The sequence below is a fragment of the Aspergillus oryzae genome, chromosome 7 (genome assembly GCF_000184455.2).
Source record: "Aspergillus oryzae RIB40 DNA, chromosome 7".
Classification (NCBI taxonomy): Eukaryota; Fungi; Ascomycota; class Eurotiomycetes; order Eurotiales; family Aspergillaceae; genus Aspergillus; species Aspergillus oryzae.
The window spans coordinates 2,643,098-2,662,598 of record NC_036441.1 but is presented as its reverse complement, the minus strand read 5'-3'; the positions used below and the strand labels follow the sequence as shown (position 1 = coordinate 2,662,598).

The 19,501-nt window shown below is 47.8% G+C and overlaps 7 protein-coding genes across 7 annotated transcripts; 2 read left to right on the top strand and 5 right to left on the bottom strand.

Annotated features, from left to right (window-relative positions):
- Positions 1-32: 32 nt before the first annotated feature.
- On the bottom strand, positions 33-1,129 carry AO090206000030 (holocytochrome c synthase CYC3; the record flags this gene model as incomplete). The annotated part of the gene is made up of 3 exons (XM_001826486.3): positions 33-282; positions 351-991; positions 1,046-1,129. The coding sequence occupies 3 exons, from the start codon at positions 1,127-1,129 to the stop codon at positions 33-35; spliced, it is 975 nt and encodes a 324-aa protein (XP_001826538.1).
- Positions 1,130-1,993: 864 nt separating this feature from the next.
- AO090206000029 (uncharacterized protein) lies at positions 1,994-3,889 on the bottom strand (the record flags this gene model as incomplete). Its single annotated transcript, XM_023233197.1, has 5 exons — positions 1,994-2,716; positions 2,959-3,053; positions 3,097-3,264; positions 3,488-3,801; positions 3,846-3,889. The coding sequence occupies 5 exons, from the start codon at positions 3,887-3,889 to the stop codon at positions 1,994-1,996; spliced, it is 1,344 nt and encodes a 447-aa protein (XP_023093725.1).
- Positions 3,890-6,656: 2,767 nt separating this feature from the next.
- Positions 6,657-7,604, bottom strand: AO090206000028 (ubiquitin-conjugating enzyme E2; the record flags this gene model as incomplete). Its single annotated transcript, XM_001826484.3, has 3 exons — positions 6,657-7,386; positions 7,447-7,526; positions 7,578-7,604. The coding sequence occupies 3 exons, from the start codon at positions 7,602-7,604 to the stop codon at positions 6,657-6,659; spliced, it is 837 nt and encodes a 278-aa protein (XP_001826536.1).
- A 295-nt stretch (positions 7,605-7,899) lies between these two features.
- sam50 (SAM complex subunit SAM50) lies at positions 7,900-9,705 on the top strand (the record flags this gene model as incomplete). The annotated part of the gene is made up of 4 exons (XM_001826483.3): positions 7,900-7,932; positions 8,008-8,124; positions 8,253-8,439; positions 8,492-9,705. The coding sequence occupies 4 exons, from the start codon at positions 7,900-7,902 to the stop codon at positions 9,703-9,705; spliced, it is 1,551 nt and encodes a 516-aa protein (XP_001826535.1).
- A 354-nt stretch (positions 9,706-10,059) lies between these two features.
- On the top strand, positions 10,060-11,065 carry AO090206000026 (transporter YIP1; the record flags this gene model as incomplete). Its single annotated transcript, XM_001826482.3, has 2 exons — positions 10,060-10,410; positions 10,463-11,065. The coding sequence occupies 2 exons, from the start codon at positions 10,060-10,062 to the stop codon at positions 11,063-11,065; spliced, it is 954 nt and encodes a 317-aa protein (XP_001826534.1).
- A 390-nt stretch (positions 11,066-11,455) lies between these two features.
- AO090206000025 (putative ubiquitin fusion degradation protein (Ufd1)) lies at positions 11,456-13,852 on the bottom strand (the record flags this gene model as incomplete). Its single annotated transcript, XM_023233195.1, has 1 exon — positions 11,456-13,852. One exon carries the CDS (start codon positions 13,850-13,852, stop codon positions 11,456-11,458), a length of 2,397 nt encoding a protein of 798 aa, XP_023093724.1.
- A 2,490-nt stretch (positions 13,853-16,342) lies between these two features.
- On the bottom strand, positions 16,343-17,944 carry AO090206000024 (uncharacterized protein; the record flags this gene model as incomplete). Its single annotated transcript, XM_001826480.3, has 1 exon — positions 16,343-17,944. The coding sequence occupies one exon, from the start codon at positions 17,942-17,944 to the stop codon at positions 16,343-16,345; it is 1,602 nt and encodes a 533-aa protein (XP_001826532.3).
- Positions 17,945-19,501: the final 1,557 nt, after the last annotated feature.

The following is a 19,501-nucleotide window of genomic DNA, read 5'->3' as shown; positions in this document are numbered from 1 at the left end:
AGAATAATATCATCAGCAATCAAATTATGTCATTAGTTCCCGCCATTCTCTCGAACTGCAGCACCAGTAGCTCGCCACCAAACATCGCCTCCCCATCTCATCATCCGTTCGATAGCAGCGGTAGGCGTGTCCAAGGCAGGCCTGATGTCCAGATAGAAGACTGGCTCTCCTGTTGGCTCCGGAGGCCCTGAATAGTAATCAATCACATAACGAACTTCTTTCGGGCCAGACGGCGTCTGTCGCATCACAAACCAGTCGTGTCGATCGAACGGTGGAGGTGTTCTAGAAGATATCAGCAACGCAATACAACAGCATGCCAGGCACAAGGGGAGGGCAACTAGTATACTAACCCAAACTTTGCTGGATACAGCCAACCCAGGGTTTGCAGTACCTGCGCCTTTGGAGTAAGCTCCTGCGGCCGGCCCTTAAACCTGAGAAGGCGAGGCTGATTCTCTAGTGCACCTGCGTTTGTCAACTCTTCCCTGGCTGCATCTAATGCGATGTTTTCCTCGCCACGTCGACATTTTGCCCAGCCTTCTTTTAGACCTTTCGAGAATAAACGTTCCCATCCAACAATTTCCTCCCAAGCGCCTTCATTCAAAAAGTTATGCACTGCAACCATTGCCTCCACTGCATCTTGAGGGGTATCCGTGTGACCTTTGCGCAACATAGCATTGTACATTTGCTGAGGAGACGGATACTCCCAATTGCCATCCGTATCTCCGCGGGGTATAGAGGAAGGTTCACGCTCTAGCGACAAATCGACGGTTTGGTTCGGAGCTCGTTCCTGAGAGATGGAAGAGAACATATAGTTCAAAGGGTTCAGCTTTGATAGGGTTGACTTGTTTTCTGCTTTAGAAGGCAATGGCGTATCTGACTTAGGTGGCACATAGAAGGGAGAATCTTTAGACCGGACGGGGCAGGCAGTAGGTGGTTCAGGAACTGAGGATGGCACCGGAGGCGAGTTGCTCGTGTGCATTGGACATGCTGGCTATGGGGCAGTATTAGTGACCTGAGCATGTATACATGGAATACGGTGACTAACGGGGGGAGTGGTGCCCGAGGATGCCAATGGGCTCGGAGCCACAGGTGTTGGCTGCGATGGAGAGTCTGCCCAGAACCAGCCCATTTTGAAATAAAAGCTAGGAGAAATATGAGGGTAGGGAGAAAATTCCAGTAGAAAGTTACAGAGATATAAAGTATATAGGCGACGACTGGTAGGTAGGTAAGCTAAAGAGTGAAAGCGACTATCGCAAAAAGTGGAAGGGATCCCTTAAGTGGATTTTTTTTATCTCTTAAATTAAAAAAAAAAAAAAAAAAAAGGGAAAGAACCGCAGAAGGTCCGTGAACTCCGTTGAGCTAGATTTAACGATATAAATGATCTCCGTTACCTCTTTGTTTCGTACAGCGATTAATTCCACTTCGCAAAACTAGAAGTCTTTCTCCTTATTGATTTTATGTCTTGATAAGAAATTTTACATATTAAATCAAATATGTCGAGTCTGTATACAGAACATCATTCAAAGATTTGAACATAAGTATTAGTTCAGCTTGGCGGTTATTAATACAGTAATTACCTTATCGTGACAGCAACATCCTCCCGAATAACTAGTTTTGGTACTCCGTACGGAGTACCACAGGTTCATTAACTGACAGCTTTTATTACTCAAAGGAACATATTAGTTGTGGGCACGTGCTTTTAGTGCCGCAAAATCGTTGTTTCGGTTCTCTAGTTATTCAACCCTCCAGAAGAACACCCGCGACTACGTAGTAGCTATCGATAACTGGAGCTTAGTCACCTGGCGGAGACCTTTCGGCCCTGCTAGTTGGCAGGATTAAGGTGCAGCTGTTGTTCATCAAGCATGTCTTGAGTGGATTTCGTCGCCATCGGCAGAGTGTTGTATCTATTATGGCACCAATTATTCAGCTAGAATAGTCCAAGAGCAGGCCAATAGAGCAACCCTCAATCTGTGTTTCTAGTGCGCATAATAGATCAAACCATGGCCTCATTCCAGATGGATTCCCAGTCCGCTTGGTTGGTACTAGGAAGATAAAAGTAATCAATTAACACGTCAGCCATCTGCCTCCAGGTGTGCCACCCACAAACTAGGGCGATGCGGGATAGACGCTCAACAAACCACGGGCGTTCAACCTGACCTGCCGAGCTTTGAGCACCAATGAATAACACCCATGCGAGCAAACCATGACCCTCCTTCGATAACGGTGGCCAAGGACAGTCAGCCAGAGCTTGCTTCAAATGTCTTGTGAGCGCACGACCCAGCCCAGAAGACGGGGGCGATACAATAAGAAAATGGTTCAGGTAACAGATCGAAGCGATCCTGGTGACCGCTTCCAGAGAACCAAGATATGAGGTTGCCTCAGAAATTGGCCTGCCTCGTGTAGTGGATTCAGAATAGACATAACTAAGGAGCTTATGCTCAACTTCACGATTGAGACTGCGAAAGAATTCGTGGTCATCAGTGCAAAGTACAGCGGGGTTTTGGTTGCAAGCCTGGCCGTAAAGTACAATATCACGCATAGCACGGAGAATACTTAGCAAACATGAGCTGAGTTGGAGGTCAGAGACGAATGCAGCGCCCAATCTCTGTAATTCTGACGTATCCGAGGGCGCTATACGCTCTTGAATACTGGCTGAAACCGGTTGCAAGTCCCGAGCCAAAGGGAAAACCGGCTGGGTCATGAGTCCCGACGCAGCCTTCACATCAGTACTATATTACTAGTCAATAAAATCCGGTAAGAAAGTGCACGGCGAAGCTCATACGTAAGAATAGCAGCTAGCATTGAAGACTGATGAATACTGTTGTCCGTAATGCCTCCTCGCAAGTCCACCATGCGCTTCAAGCCTCTGAGGTGCATACGAGCTTCTTCAAACAATCCGGCTATCAACTGGTAAGGGTTAGAAGCATGCCTTGGCAAGAATTGTGTCTTGAATCTCACCCACTGCCAATAACATGGAAGCGACCGGAGCAAAGAAAATAGGAATACATACCGCACCCGTAAGAAGATTAATGATTGTGCCAAACGCTTCGTTACTTAACGATAGAGCGGGGTTGCACAATTTGATATTCATCTCACGAATACACCTGGCTTTCATAACATAATAATCTGCATCGTGTAAAAAGCGATGGGAGGCTGCTGTAGTAGCTTGGAACTGTGAATGATGTCCAGCCAAAACAGCTCGGTGGGCAGCGCACATGCTCATTAAGCCAAAGAAACTGCCCTGATCTGTAAATGAAGATTGAACTGCCATTTCGGTTTTAGCCCGCTCATTGAAAGCATGCTCTTTCGGGAAAGTCATCGGCACAAAGACAGTCCCCCCTAGGTAATTTACCGGGTCAGTCGGAGTTTAGTGCTTGCTGACAGTGCACCTTATTTATCGACGTACAACTTGTGAAACAGGAAATCGCCAACGGATCCCTGGATCAAAAATAAAAAGATAACAGGTAGAAACAAGTGGTCGACTCACAATAAAAGACTAGTCGAGTAGTAATAATAGGCACATCACTGGCGCCTGGCAATGTACTGAATGGGTCGACAAGCCATGACGTAGGAAACTGAAGCGGAATTGAAATAGAGCCAGTTGATATTGAATGACTAGCATAGCGCCTATCTGGCTGCTGTCGGCGCTTTTCTTTGTTTTTGGTAATGTCACGAGGTGGTCCTCTTCCCATGAGTAATTTTGGCCCCGATGGATCAGCAAGCCTCGTGGGTGAGGCACGCTCTGAAGGCGAGTCTTCGAAATTTGACTGGACAACGGCTTTGCCTGCAAGTCCTTCACGCCTAGAGACACGCTTCAGTCCAGCTAGTCGCTCACGCCTACGTACATCACGCATAACGTGAGAGCGAATAGTCCTGCGAGCATTGACATCTTTGATTCGTTTGGAACTCAAATCATCATCATGGTCAACAAATGTGAATGTAGGTCGATCCGGCGATGTGATGATTGTTGGCCTCGGCCCTAGAAAGACGAATCAACACTCGAAATAATAGGTACTGAGGGTATTATGACGACATTGCACTGATACAGATGATTTGGTGTCAATCAGAAGTTGATAACAGGTTTCAAATTCTGGCGGGAGTCAGATACACAGGGCAAAAAGAAAGAAGTAGAGAGAAAGGAGAGGAAAAGAAAAAGCTATGAAGAGTGACAAGCACGTGCACTAAGGTAGTGCAGCCCAATCTTCAGGGAGATATGAGACACAGGAAAAGAGCCCATTTCGAGAGAAGACATAATCTAGCAAAAGGGGGCGGCCATGATACCGAAAGATTTCGAATATGACGATGGTGACAATAGTGATAATAGTGATGCTAATAAAGACAATACAAACCCAGACGGACCTGAATGAGAGTAATGCGTGGCAATAGACCCTGTCGCAGAGTCCATAATAGCAAATTGCTCAATAACAAATGGCTCAACGCCTTGACACTACTCAAAGAGTGAAAACGGGGAGGAGGAAGAATGAGTTACCAAGCAAACCCAGGAGCATTTCCGGGGTAAACGGTTGTTGCATGTACATACGGAGTACATTGCACAGGGGCCATACCGTACCCACCGCCGCGGGCAGAGCTGGACTACAACAAGAGAAACGGCATACGGAGTTAGTAACTAAAGTTATTTGAAATTACCGCGGAGAATACGCTAGCCTTGAAACTAGAGAATAGAAGAGATTGCCAGGTGGAATACTCCGTAGAAAAAGGCTATAACCTTTAGTCTAGCCGGCGTTCAATATCATACAGTACGGCGGACTAAATCAACTTTCTGGACAACCTGGACTTTTTAATCAACAGTAACGCACTATATACCAACCAATTAAATCTATCTATTAGGTTCCACTAGATTACCCAGTAAACTAGTCTAGCTAAAGGCTCAGGATATTGACTAATCCGGGTTCGAAGATATTTACTGTTTTTTAAAACTTCATTGGGTGCCATGGCCCTAGTGTCTCAGGAGTCAAAGTATCTATACTAGTAGTACGGAGTAGTGGAGTTATGTAAAATCCAGGGCTAGTTAAGCTACAACCTGGCATTCTATCAATAAGCTTAATACTCTACAGAATATTACTCTACTCCGTGGGGCAGGTAATAAAGAAACGCATTGCTTAAGACTACACAGTATAAGTGCGTGGCCGCCGTGGCACAATGCAAAACGCCAAGGTTTCGGTAAAATACAGAGTATTGTCCGTTACAGTGGGATGTACGGAGGCGTGCACGGAAAGTCCTTGCCAGGTGGGTCATTGTGTCACGTGACTTGGGCCAATAGAATTTTGCAGTTCTACATCTTCATGTCAAACTATTGGCTATTAATCACGTGATAGATGACCCACCTGGTAAGGACTTTCCGTGCACGCCTCCGTAGAAAGTTTGAAATCATCCATTTATTGCCTGGTCTAACCGCCTTCCTAATTATATTCTGTTGCGCGGCAGAAACCTCGCAAAACTATACCTAGGCCTGGTTTACAGGTCACCTGACTTGATAACTGGTATCTATCTCCTTCCTAGGAGCTATAATTCAATGTGTAGATAGACTTGTGTAGGTTCAAATACTGAATTTGGTAAGGTTGGTATATGGCGGTATGTAGGGCGGTCAAGTGGATGGTTTTAGACCTCTTGCCACAGTAGCTCGATTTACAGAGTACATAGTCCGCTGTACTGTAATATCCACCGAATTAAACTACGTAGCCACACACGCCGTATGTGGACGATTAGGCAATGTTAACTACTAGTACTCTGTACTCGTAGTATGTATTCGCGCTACTTCTAGGTTGTTCTACGGAAGATTTTTAATCTAACATAGCTCATTAAATTCCCGAATAGACAGAGGGAAAAATGGTAAAGGAAAGATAATAGCAAATCACAATAATAGTAGAGATATCGAATGCCGCGAGTTCTATCCACTAACGCTATTAAGATCCGGGATAATACCCACAACCCTCAAAAGCAGCAGCTGTTGTATTGTGAAGTCATTTATGTAGGACTACTATCTCACCTTAGGACCCGCATGTATAAGGCCGCCATCAACCGGGGTATTCTTCAAAACCTCATTTAAAGTTAAGTAGCTCTTCGCTGTATGTATATAATTCATACACAGTTGCGAATATTGTTTTAGAAAATGGTGTGCACGTATGTACTTCTAATTCCCATACCCTGTGTGAAATCACCAGTAGATGACTAAAGCAAATTGGGTGTATACGCTGTAGGACAAATGCTGTATAGAGGTGCAGTGAAAGGGTGCAGTGACCTTAATTGCAGAGCACACTGGTGTTTAAATAGGTCCCGGACAACTGTAACTTCTCGAAATACCACCGTTCGAACGCCGCCCTGTTTCCCGACGCCTCTCGGTCTTTATAAAACCAATGAACATTACAAACCATGGAAAAAAAAATACGGGAGGAAACTGCTGCTGTAGAAAAAGGGAGCGGCGGAAGAACGGAAGAAAAGAAAAGAAAAGAAGAGGAAACAGAATAACAATGGATAATAGAGGGAAATGGCGAATAACAGAAGAATAGAGTAAATAAGGGATGAATAGGAAGAGAACAAGGGGAATCGACAAAAAAACGACAAATAAAAGGACACCACGAATTGGATGCCAAATGCTTCCTGGGTACGAAAGGGTTCAAGAGTCAAGACATCGAATCTTAACCTTGAACATCATTTAGTAGTCTCGCGACAAGCGCGTATCCAAATAATAAGGCGAGACCAACCCAAACCCGATTCCGTCGAACCCAGCTTTGGCCCGCTTCTCGTGCGACGTGACCACCTTCTACCACAGCCCCGAGGCCATGGGCGCTTCCGTTCGGACGCCTACGTAGTGCACTGGTTTCTGGAGAACATTTCGTAGCAGCAGCAGCATTGGGGTCAGGTATGAGTTGGCCAGTCTTCGTGTCAATATGATTGTCCCTCATCCACTTCCAGTTCTCTTGATCTAACTCTGGCCATTCTGCGCGAAACTTCAGTCCACCGTCTCCTGCTTTCACATTGTTGATTCCCTTGGCTGTAGGGGTTACTCCTGGTGTGGAAATGACGTGAGAACCTCCACCGGTGGAGTTCCACCATCTCGATCGCGCAGCCAGCACTCTTCGTTCCGCTTCTGACGCACTGACGCTACCTGTAGTCATCTCTTCGCTAGTCATAAAGGAGAGTAGTCCGATAAGAATCGTCGAAACCTCCCAAGCTGGGTTGAAGGACTTGGGGTGGAAATCACTGATGCTGAGACATAATCGAGCAGATGGTTGAAATCGGCCGCTTGGGGTATGCATGCGGATGGCAGGTGGAGCAAACGGGTACTCTGGAGGAAACATCAAGGTACCCCAGTACTGTCCATTCTCGTACGGTGTCCCAGGGGGCCCAGTGAGGATGTAATGCCATCTATATCCTGCATCAATGCCGACTCGGGGGAAACAACGGTAAACGTGATCGACATCTTACTCAAGAATGTTGGACTCCGATGGATGAGCAATTATATAGGGCGGTGGGTTCTTTTGTATGTTCTGGTATTCACGAGTAAGCTGTACAGTGATTAGTAACAGCTCGAATACAATTTAAGTTACCAGACTCACCCGTTTGAAGGCTGCTTTCGTCGCCATCTTATATCGCAAGAATTATATGCTGCCTAGTTCGAGCACTAGTTTCAAGTGCGGATATTTAGGGAAAATCCCACGGAGATGATAAACCGGAGACAGGGCGACACGGCTCGTAAACTGCACAGGGTTTGTCTATTGGACGAAGTGATGATGGAAAGTCATTGAGTTGTAGGTGGAGTGAATCTAAGGAGCACCACTGGTCACGTGTCACCATGTAGACTTCATCTCAACTTCCGAGACAATCGAAGATAGCCGAGAAAGCCTTCCAGAGGCGTCGCTGGCCATTGTAGCCGCAACAATGTCTTCCCCACTTTCCACCGAAGATGGAGACGTACGTTCAATCTCTTGGAATCGATTAAATACGCTTATTCTTGTGATTGCTAACCACTTTGCTTTGTTTCCTCAGATCTTCGAGCGTCTTCAACAGCGTGCTGACCCGAAAGTGCTCGAGGAGCAACAGCAGGCCGTGAATGAGCGAATACACGCAATCTACCGGAAGGCGCAGAACCGTCTTGGGGAATTGGTGTGGCTTCACTTCCCCCTTATTCTTTTCCCCTATTCTTATCCTTTCCCCCTTCTCAATTATTGCATAGAGGCAAAAGACAAATTAATCTAATACAATGAGTACTGATCATATGCCTATGATATCAGATCGACCAAAATTCCACTCTCCCATGTGCCATTTCGTCTGTTCAAATCCTCAACGCACACCACACGCGCAGGGGCTTTCTTGAACGGATTTTCAACCCTCTCTTGAGTTCTAATCAGAAGAGGCCCTACACACTTTCTGAAGCTTTGCGGGAAGTCTCGGCACGTGCCGATAAATTAAGTAGATTCGGTTTGTAAATCATCGTTAATAGTCACTAAGACCTTGATTAACGCTACTGCAGACATTTTTCAGCAGCCAGTGTCTGTGTACTTGGATAAATCGCCGGAAGGAGACCCACAAACGGGACTCCCAACTCTTGACGTGTATGTATCGGTCAAAGAAAAGTCTCGTGTTCTACTGAAGACCGGGACCGACCTCGGCAATACGGAGGGATCCGCATATGGCAATCTTCTCTGGCGGAATGTGTTTGGCGGTGCCGAAAATCTAAATTTGAACGCTTCACTGGGAACTAGGACAAGGTCTGCCTACCAAGCGACATTTGAGACCCCTATTCTAAGTGACCCGGATTTCCGTTTGGAAATTGGCGGAATCGCTAGCTCTACTCAAAAGGCTTGGGCTAGTCACGAAGAGGCCTTGAAAGGTGGCTGGAGCAAGATCCGCTGGATGAGCCAGTCCGGCCATCGTCATGAAGTTGGGTATAATGGTTTCTGGCGGCAGATGACTGGCCTGGCGGAGAACGCATCCCCAACAGTCCGAGCAGACGCAGGTGATAGTGTGAAAAGTAGCATCTTTCATTCCTGGTCCAAAGACCGTAGGGACAATGGGCTTCTTCCATCTCGTGGCTACTATGCGAAGGCTTTCAATGAGCTAGCCGGTTGGGGTCCGCTAAAGGGAGATGTATCTTTTTGGAAATCCGAAATTGAAGCACAAAATGCAATTCCAATTCCTGTGCCGGGTATCGAAGGCAACAGTGGTATCAGCTTTACCACTGGATTCCGTGCAGGTCTCCTTTACCCCCTTGGAATGGATGCCGACCACAGACCCCAGCCCTCGCGTACTAATGACCGCTTCCTTGTTGGAGGCCCTACGGATGTTCGTGGTTTCCGCCTCTGCGGCCTTGGCCCTCACGATGGAGCTGATGCTGTTGGGGGAGACGTATATGCTGCAGGAAGTGCAAACTTGCTACTTCCACTCCCCCGGGTTGGTGCGGAAAAGCCCTTGCGACTCCAGGCGTTTGTAAATGGTGGTCGTCTGTTGCCTCTGCGTACCGCACAGAAGAGCACACCTACTACAGGCTCAGAAGTGAAGGATGCCATGGTTTCTACAATTTCTGAGTTGGGTAATGGAGTGCCTAGTATCGCGGCAGGAGTTGGACTCGTGTACGCCCATCCAGCTGCTAGGTTCGAGCTGAACTTCTCTTTACCACTGGTGCTAAGGAAAGGCGAAGAAGGCCGAAAAGGTTTGCAGCTTGGAATCGGTATTAATTTCCTGTAGAAAGTCGGAGTCTTGTTGTAATTAATAGAAGTCTTCTTTATGGTATTGAGATTATGTACGATGTACTGCGTGATTACTGTAATGTAAGTGATCTAAGCCCAAAATGGTAAACGGCCACATCTAGGTGCTGGGGCTCAGTTAGCCATTCAAGTCACGGGTCTCGTCGGACGTAGTACGGCAGCACCGACAACTGTCTACTGCTCTCCCGCTACAGCTTACCACTCCATACTGGCTGGTTTTTCTCTTATTTCTTTAACATCACCAGTAGACTACGATTCTACCGCCATCCGTGTACACTTTCATCTTTGAACCTTCTACTATCTAGACAACTTGTGCTTGCATCACTCGGCCCCAATGGCCCAGTACTACCCGCAACAACAGCCCTACGGATCCCAACCTTCTGCACAGAACCTTCAGTTCTATCCTTCTTCCTACGGTTCTGTGTCTGGTCATACGACTCCCTCTCAAGCTTCCTATGGTGGATTTAGTGCAGGCCCTAACCCGGCCGCTCAGGCGTATCCCATTGGAGGGGTTGGTGGTGGATATGGCGGCTTTGGTTCTCCAGCCACTGGCGTAAGTGGGCGGATGGGAGAACAGGGCGGATTGAGGACTGGGTGGCTTGCTGCATTTGGTACAGAGGGATATGAGGGGGAGCCGCCGTTGCTGGAGGAGCTGGGGGTGAATTTCGAACATATCAGGACTAAGGTTGGTTCCCCTTGTTGTTATCATTATAGTAGCATCAACTTATATTCTGCAGACTTTGACAGTGCTCAACCCTTTCGCTCGGATCGACCAGCATCTCATGGATGACAGCGATCTCTATGGAGCACTGCTTTACATCGTCCTCTACGGAACCTTCCTCCTCCTTTCTGGTAAAGTCTTTTATGGCTATATCTACGGCGTTGCAGTTTTCGGCACCGTAGCTTTACATTTGATTCTTAGTCTTATGTCTCCGGCCCTCGATACCTCCCCAACGCCGAATGCTGCGGACCCGGCCAACTACGATCCTCACCACAAACCTTCGTATTCCGAGGCCTCGGCTGCCGGTCATTTCTCGGCTACATTGACATTCCCTCGCTCTGCTAGTGTTTTGGGCTACTGTTTCCTACCGCTTGTGCTCACTAACCTCGTCGGGATAATGATCCCTATGGACACTATGTTCGGTTACCTGTTGACGACAGCTGCCGTAGGGTGGTGCACATATAGCTCCTCGGGAATGTTTTGCGCGGTTGCGCGGATGCGCGGGATGAGAGGCCTAGTAGCATATCCATTGGCGCTGTTTTACGTCGTCTTCGGGATCATGGGAATTTTCTCTTCACGCGGAAGTGGGACTTTGGCTGCAAAGACGGGTGCGACTTGATATTGAAGCTTTCTCTTAAATTCAACGGAATATGTCTTCTGAGCGGATGCTCCCTGGTCCTGACATGGGATTTCGGTCACAGTATATTAAAATATACGAATATCATGAATTAACGGTCTCTACACGTGTGTCTACAAGCATTGTGTCTGTCGATCCGATAAATGAGAGCTGCTTGCTTATGGCTAGGAAAGCAACAAAATAACCTTGAAGAATATGTCCCAGAGGGATTAGTCTACATAAACTCCACCCCAGGCTGGGCGTGAATGGCGTATTTAAGATAAACAATTTACCCGAACAGATTTCCCTCGCCATACCTTTTGAATATCTACCTTATAGATATTCAGATAAAAGGTTCAGCATTAGTATGGAAATTGCCAATTTCTTCGGGCACTAACATAGAACACGAGCTTCCTCGTTCTTCGTAGGTGCCCAGTTCTCTAACCATTCCCGTGCTTTGATGAGATCCCCTCCCGTGGCTTCAACGGACGCCACACACCATGGTAAATCATACTCTTTGCCGCTAGCCACGGAACCTTCGGCCGCTATCATCTCCGCGAGTATGCGACGCTGCTGGCCCAATTGGTCGGTGCAAAAGTAAAACGGCGCAGTGTTTAGATTACCGCTCTGCAGACATATGGCGTCGACGACGGGTTTGATTGTGGCTAGAATATTTGCTACGCTCATCGATTCCAGCGGAGTGACATTCATTGGTATGGAGGAAGGCTGTCTGGCCCGTCTCCCATTCTTGCAGTACTCATTCTGACACCAGGGCTTCCCACACCCAGTCATCATTTGCGAAAGGTATCGACGCTCGATGCGACGGCGGAGTGCTTTTCCTTCAGGGTCATACGTATCCACATATAGTGAACCGAAGCAAAAACTGCAGAGGCCTAATGTATCAATGCCTGGCGTGGATGCACTTTGTACACTGCGCCCATCAAGTGTACGACCACAATTTCGGTTCAGGCAAACGCGGGGTGGGGGTTTGGACAAGCGTTCCAGGTCGTGATGACGCAAATGAGTCTTCATGTCGCGTAGTCGAACAATTTTGTTACACAGGTGACATTCCGTTGTTCGACCACCGTCAACCAGTTCATGCGGGGTGAGTCCAGAGACCAGGACTTCTGGGTCGTGCATATCGGGATCTGTCTCGCCTTTCTGGGGGACTACAAGATGACAAAATTGGCATAAGATTGGTTTTTCTGGACAGTCTGTTATGCGGTGATGAGCGAGTCGCGGAAGACCCTCCATCTCGAGCCCACAAGCGCGACATGACCGCTGGGAGTGGAAGATAGCATCATGTTTGTGCTTACTTAAAACACCATTGCCATAAGATGAGTCTTGAGTACAGTGCCAATGATTCTGCCATTCAGATGACCTCTTTTGGAATACATTATGGCACTGAGGGCAAAGTACATTGTTCCGAAGACAAAAGCTTTCGTGCAGCACTAGCGTTCGCTGAGGCACCCACTGTTGGCAATTGCCACATTGAATGTCATTCGGATTATCATGCGCTGATGTATTCTTCGAATATTCGTCGGAGTCAACAGACTGATTAGCTGAGATCTGCAACTTGTACTGCAGCGGTAGCTCTTGGTTCTGTGGATACTCATCGCTGTATTCACGATGGTCGAATGCATAAACCGATACATATAGAGCCTCTGCCGCCTCCAGCTCTACATTTGTGGACTCAATCCGAACTCGCTTTATTGGTTGTGTGGTGAAGTCACTCAAAAGGTGCTGGTCTTCTCTAGGACGGTTCCTCTGGCGAGGGGTAAGGGGGCTCACAAAGAGAGAGACGTCTGCATCACCCGCACATTCGACTGTGATAATAATAGGGTCTCTGCGATCCCACTCGCGGATTTCGTAGTCAACGTATGCACCTGGAACTACCAGGCCATACACTTTTTCTCCAATAGAAAGTACCCCGCCGGTTGACGAGTCTCCCTGGGTTCCAATGGCACGAGATGCCTTCTCCATCCGCCTCCGGTAGGTCTCTCTGGCTTGATCTTCGGTCAAGGCCACAATGTCTACCTCCAAGTCGGTATCAATAATGCAGATGCCATCACCCGCTGGCTCAATTTTGTCCACCAAGAACCTAAACGACTCGTGCTGACCCCCCGACACCTGCAAGACCTCCCCCGTACTTAATGTCGTGAAGTTATCTCGCAAGTATCGTTCAAGTAGAGCCTTCCAATCCTCTGGGTCATAGCCAGCCTCGAGAGGTCGGAGACGAACATAGGCTCCTTTGGGCAACTGTTCAACATGGACTGTGACTAAGGGAGCTAAGTCTGGCGCTAAAGAAGTAGGCTGCGATTCCGCAGTGCCGTCTATCGTTTCCGAGAGTTCCGAGGTCTGCCAGTACCCATACGTCTCCGACGGGAATTGGTCGTCTTCAATCCCTAAGGCGTCTCTCAAGAAAGCACTAAGACCTACTTCGTTCTCTTCGGCGGAGAACTCACGTATCCCGGCATATATCGCACGGCCATTCTTGGGGTTGACAATACGGAATGTTAGCGGATGAGGTAACTGATGTTGACGTTCTGAAACTCGTTCGTGTGGTCGCGACTCACCCGCATGGGTTCGCGGATTAAGTGGATCAAAGACCGCAGTATATGGGCGCGCAGGTCTATTTGGAAATACCTCCTGAAGCGGGGCAGCTGCGAGGAGCTGCTCGAGGGCGGACTGGGGCAAAGTAATTTTGTCGCCAGGCAGCTTGGGCGTACGGCGGGGCGCAGTGACCTTGAATGGCGAGGACCAACGCAAGAGATTTGATTCCTTAGACATGACTCTAACTGGCACTATAGCAGAGGCTATAGGGTAAGAGGAGCGAGATGCTCAGCAACATCTTATATGGGCGGGGCAAGCTTTATTGATAGCGGTGGAGGACGGAGTATACGAAGATAAAAGAGGCGTCGCGGCTGTTCTCGAAGTTACCCTCACCGCCCAAGTATTTTCAAACATTTGTCATAAATCTACGTGACTCCGGCGCCTCAATCGACTGGCCTACTAGTACACCGTAATTGCAGGACGTCAGGTCGGATTTATAAACCACCAGCTTAGCCGTTATCTACCAATTTTATCAATGCCAATATGCCATCCACCTACTAGAGCAGGGTTGGCCGGCTTAGTCAGGGCAGGACATACAGTATACAGAAACCTTTCTCTTAATCATATGACGAACCATCTTTATGTTGTAGCCCTCATTCTACGTCTCGCGTCCTAATACGGGTATGCCTATTTACTAGCCATAAAGATGGCCAGGTTTCAGCTGTATAATCCCCCAGAATTGAGGTTCGTATCACATCACTTTGGCTCAACAACTTGGCGCCGCCGCTTACCCCACCGTTGGCTCGTAGGAGAAGCACCACTATCAGCTTGACGATACACCTTCCACATAGCCCCAGTTCATGCAATGCGATACGCTTTTTGTCTAGGAATTCATAAGACGACCCTCTGGGGAGGGGGGTGTGCCGTCGGCGCTGAGGTCCTTGAACCACTCTTGGGGGACCTGATGTCTACCGCAGTTCGACCAAATCATCGAGATCGGGAAATTGTGCGTTCAATGACGCAGGCTTGTTAGAAATGTGTATATGACCTAGCAGCTTGGCTTTTATGGTCTTTGATGTGAGCCCGCTGACGCTGTCGGCCGGGGTATGATCACTGAGGTGGGTAATCTCCACGTGAACCCCAGCGGATGATCAAGGCTGTGTCCCTTCTAAATGGCATATGGCTGCGTGGCAAGGAGTTCTTCCCCCAGCCTAGCCTTCACCAGTAAGAGCAGCTCATGACCCGAAGAAGCTCGGTTACCCATCTGCCTCGAGCCAGTCGACACCCGATCGACAGTCCTCTCAGAGTCACTACGCGCGGAGCAAAAGGTGTGTGACGTGAGCTCTAGAGAGGCCGGTGATGCCAACCGTACTGTTGCTGCTGGAGGCCTCAGCTATATCCTTTGACCTTAATCCATCATTGATAGAAAGTGCCTACTCATACTAGATGTTGTAGCAACCGGTTGGCTAAATCTTCGATAATAATGTAATTCGTCATAGAACGAACGCCGTGGGAGCTCTAGAAGACTATACTCTGTATACCTATTGTTGTAGATCTCTGGCGGAAGCAGCTTGGTACCTTTTATTTGGGGTGCCTGAACCATTACTTTGGAGTCGCTCAGCACTCCACTTACTAGTTCTGTACTTACCCAACGCTCCGGTTCACTCTGCGACGACGCATGCCCTTGAACGGGGACGTGGAGCCCTAAACCTAAGGTTTCTACGGAGTAGTTCCCGAAATCGCTACGTGATTCTAGTTACGGCAAGCCAATAGGGCCACTCTGCCATATTATGACCACTCGGTTCTACCTGCTAACAGATTTGAATTCATTGGGTACTCAAGTCATATAGAAAGGTTATATCGTCTATTTCTATTATAGTCTATAGCTGTAGGAAGGGGATAGGTAGACAGACAGGGAAAAGAAAGCACTAGATATACAGCTATCTAGGCAAGTAAACTCATAGAGTAGCCCCAATGGCTTACCGTTTCTGATGGCTTTTTCATCATTTATCGAGGAAAAGGCAGAAGCACACAAAGAGCTTAAGAATAGAACTGCCTTTTGGTCTCACTTTAACTTGAAGCTAGTGGACAAGTCCTACAGAGTAGATCTGGTGGGTATAGCCGGCAACACCACATTAATTCATTGGCTCCATGTTTCCCAGGATGTAAATATCCCATAATTCAGACGCAAAGAAGCGTATCGACTGACTTCAAGCAAGTCTGCTTGTTCAGGTCAAGGAAGGACAATATTATCAAAGCTGTCGGAATCGGAAAAAGAACAAAGCCCTTAATGTACGTGAAAAGTCATGAACGATACTTCACTTCATAGTATCTCAAATAGCGTCTTCCCTGGGTAGATGGTGAAGTGCCCATTTAACTTACTCCCACTCAATAGAGCTGTCTAAATTGATGACGTGCACTTGTGTTACACCAGTCACACTAGAATAGCATTTGTTAGTTCTTGTGACTTGAATGCCATATAAGTCGGTTCGGTAGTATACCATTGTAGGAGAGCAACCTTCATTATGATCAACACAATATTCTCCTTGGCAATTCTGACATGTTCGTTGGCATTCGGCTTTGCAGGTAGCGCACTGTAAGAGTCCATCAGATTATTATGAGACATCCATCATTCTGGTATAAAAAGTCCAAAAAAGAAAGAATACTTGCCGTTGGTCCGCATTCCCAGCAGTCTCTACTCACTCCAACTTGGAATCTCTGTCACATTCATGTTAGTGGTGGCTGTTCATATCGGGTTTTGTCAGTCATTGAGAAGCGTACCCTTCGCTCGTGAGACAAACTTGTATCCTGGCTAGCTCGCGGCCCCCTTACCGCAGTTTGATGGGGCGATAAGTTAGTCCTCACCCGTTCGGGACTCGGTAGGCAGTTCGTGCAGAACCATTTGTTGCATCGACGACACCAGCGATCAGTCAAGCACTCAGCGCAACGGGCAACCAGGATAGGGTGTACATCGGGAAAGAGCACTGGACGCTTCGCCACAGCTACAGATGACGAATGCAAAGGGAGCGGGGCAAGCAAAGGAAACTGCCTTTCAGGGGATTCACCCCAGACTGCCGGGCCTTCTGGTGAAGTACGACAGCCGTCGCACCCTCTGGGCCCTAGGGCGACTGTAGCGATTGCTGGTCCGAGTGGTTGACCTTCGGGTCGATACCCATCTTCATCATGTTCTAGCGAAGTGTAGAGGTCAACATTATGCCGGGGTCCACGACACAGTACGGCGTCGAAAGAAATGATACCCTGGCACTGTTGAATGGTATGAGCCCAGCCTTCGTCAATCGAGCGAGGTATGAGCTTTCCAGAGGGGCGATACCACGCATTCTGATAATACAATGCGCTCTCACGAGTGTCATCGGAGGATGGCGGCCCTTCTTTCGTCTCCAGAACTCCGTTGCTCGTTGGAGGAGTACATCTGGAACTCCACCAGTCACGGTAGCGGCTCCGCATCATGGCTCGAGGCTGGGTCATAGGGGTAAAGTAATAAATGCCTTTCACCCGAGGGGCCCCTTTGGGACGCGAAGGTCGGACAGCATGCTGAAGCACTTGTATCAGTTTACGCTCATTCAGATGACGACATTCCCTTATCGACAGTAGGTTTACATTGAAACGGTCTGTCAAGATAAGTTCCGCAACCAGCTCCGCGGGGACAGAAAGACCGTCCAAGATTAGAGTTCGCACATCCTGAAGGATAGAACTCCGCCCCAGACCAGCAATTATTCTTTGAAGAGGGACTGAATAGGGTGCATCCTCAGTCAAGGAGTTCTCCAGACTTTCATTGCTGCTAATCCCGGCTTCCGAGCTCCTTGATGAATTGCTAGGAAGCCAGTGCCCAGGACCTTGGGTCAGATCTAGATGCCGAAAAATATACGGAGTTTTCATAATCACGGTACGAAGAACGTGCGACGTTGAGGCTAGGGCAAACAGTGTTGGGACTGAGAGGTATGGAGCCATATGATCGAGAATCAAGCTGTTTGAGAGAACGTCCACGAGGGAAACTTGCTTGGGGGGCGTCTCAATAATAATATCATTAAGCTTTTGCCGTGACTCCTTATCCTCTTCTTCATCTGACTGTACCTCTTGAATGACAGGGACTAGTCCCACCTCCTTGGGAGACAGGCGGCGGGAGCCATAGTAGAAGTCTGAGGCTCGTGCAATGAGGTTTCGACGATAAGCTGCAATCGCCCCAGCGGCAAGTTCATCCCCGGGGATCAAGATGGGTGCAGTATCAGGTTGGATTTCTTTCAGTGCGGCCCTGGCCCTGGCCAGTTCCGTCTCTAATAGATCAATAGTTGACTGGAGGACGGCTGGCATGGCTCTGATGTTTCCCGGGTCAATTGCAGTGACTAGTGTAGACCACAACTCTCCCTGGGCCATAGTTCGATGCAAACGAAAAGCAAAGGGTTGGAAAGGTGGAGTGCGCCGTTTATTGAAGTAGACAGGAGGGTAGTGCAGGATAGCTGGCTGAGGCTTTACATATATGGATGTGGATAGGAGTATATCTAAAACATCTGGTGACAAGAAAGAGTCAACGAGAGTGTAACGGGGGTCCGATGGCGAGTAACCATCAAAAGTGTAAGCCGGGTAAATTGGGTCGAACGAACAAATTAAACCACACCGAGTATATGGTGTTAGCGGCAGTAATACCTAGAAAGCACACCGGGCAATAAACACAGTTGAATCGGAAATAACTAAAAGAGCAAGTCCGGGGAGTCCGCTCGGACTGGAAGCCGATGATTTTGTGGGCCAGGCAAATAGATAACCAAATTCTAGAAAATCGATAGAACAAGTTTAAAATATGTGGACGGATTGGCTGTTGACTTTGTAGGTCTAGATAGAGAGGAACATACAATCGAGGATTTGTGATTGAAAAATACAAAGCCTTCCCTTCAATTGGTACCGGTACCTGGGTCGATTTTATATTGAAGAATACATTATGAATGTGCTGGAATGGGGAAACGTGTCAATCAATCACCGACCAACCAATATCACAACCGCCGGTGTGGGCCAGGGAGGGAGACATGAGCCCATCCCGAAAAAGGTGGGTAATACAGCGCTGCAGGAGACATTAAACTATCGAACAAAAAACAAAGCAGCAGATAAAACAAAGTTGCTTTTGGTTATGAGCTGTATATACGTATCCGGGGTCCCAGATTTATCTTCTTCCCCTACCCCCCTGAGCATCCGGGATGGTTTGGCAGTTCCGAGAGTACCCACCGGAAACCCTCATAACCTGGTCCACTATGAAAGGATGAATTTTAGTCTCGATTCTGGGTATGGCAAGGATATCTAGTACGAAATAGCACCTTTCTGCTCGGATGTGATGAGGTCGTGGTTTGATACAAGCAAGTACTCTGTGCTGTAAATGGATATCCGCACAGTTTTGTCCCTCCCGATGTTTATACTCTGTGATTAGTATTTCCGTCTGGAGTATCCACCTTACTGAAGGTCATCAGATCTGGACTGCCCCACTTGAGCCGAGACCCTGAATGGGATACGTACTTGGAAAAATGGGATGGAGACAACAATCGGCTGATCCACACGGGGTAACTGATCTGCTAATCACGCGGACTTCAAACTTCTTCCAAGTTCCCACGACGCGTCAACCGAAGCACCCAAGAGAGCGATCATCCAGTTCTTAGATAGATAACTTAATTGGTTTGTGATTCGTACAATCTTCCCCCTTGCCCTAGTTTCCTATCTATTGAGTAGAATGATAACTAAGAAGTAATGGTGTTCTTGACTCGTACCTCGACCCCCAACTTGTCCCAACCCTTCAATAGGAGGCGTAGTTAACGTTATCTCGGACGATTAATAAGCACAAACATGACGATAACTAAGCAACTATAAGGCGCTGTGCTTATAGTATAT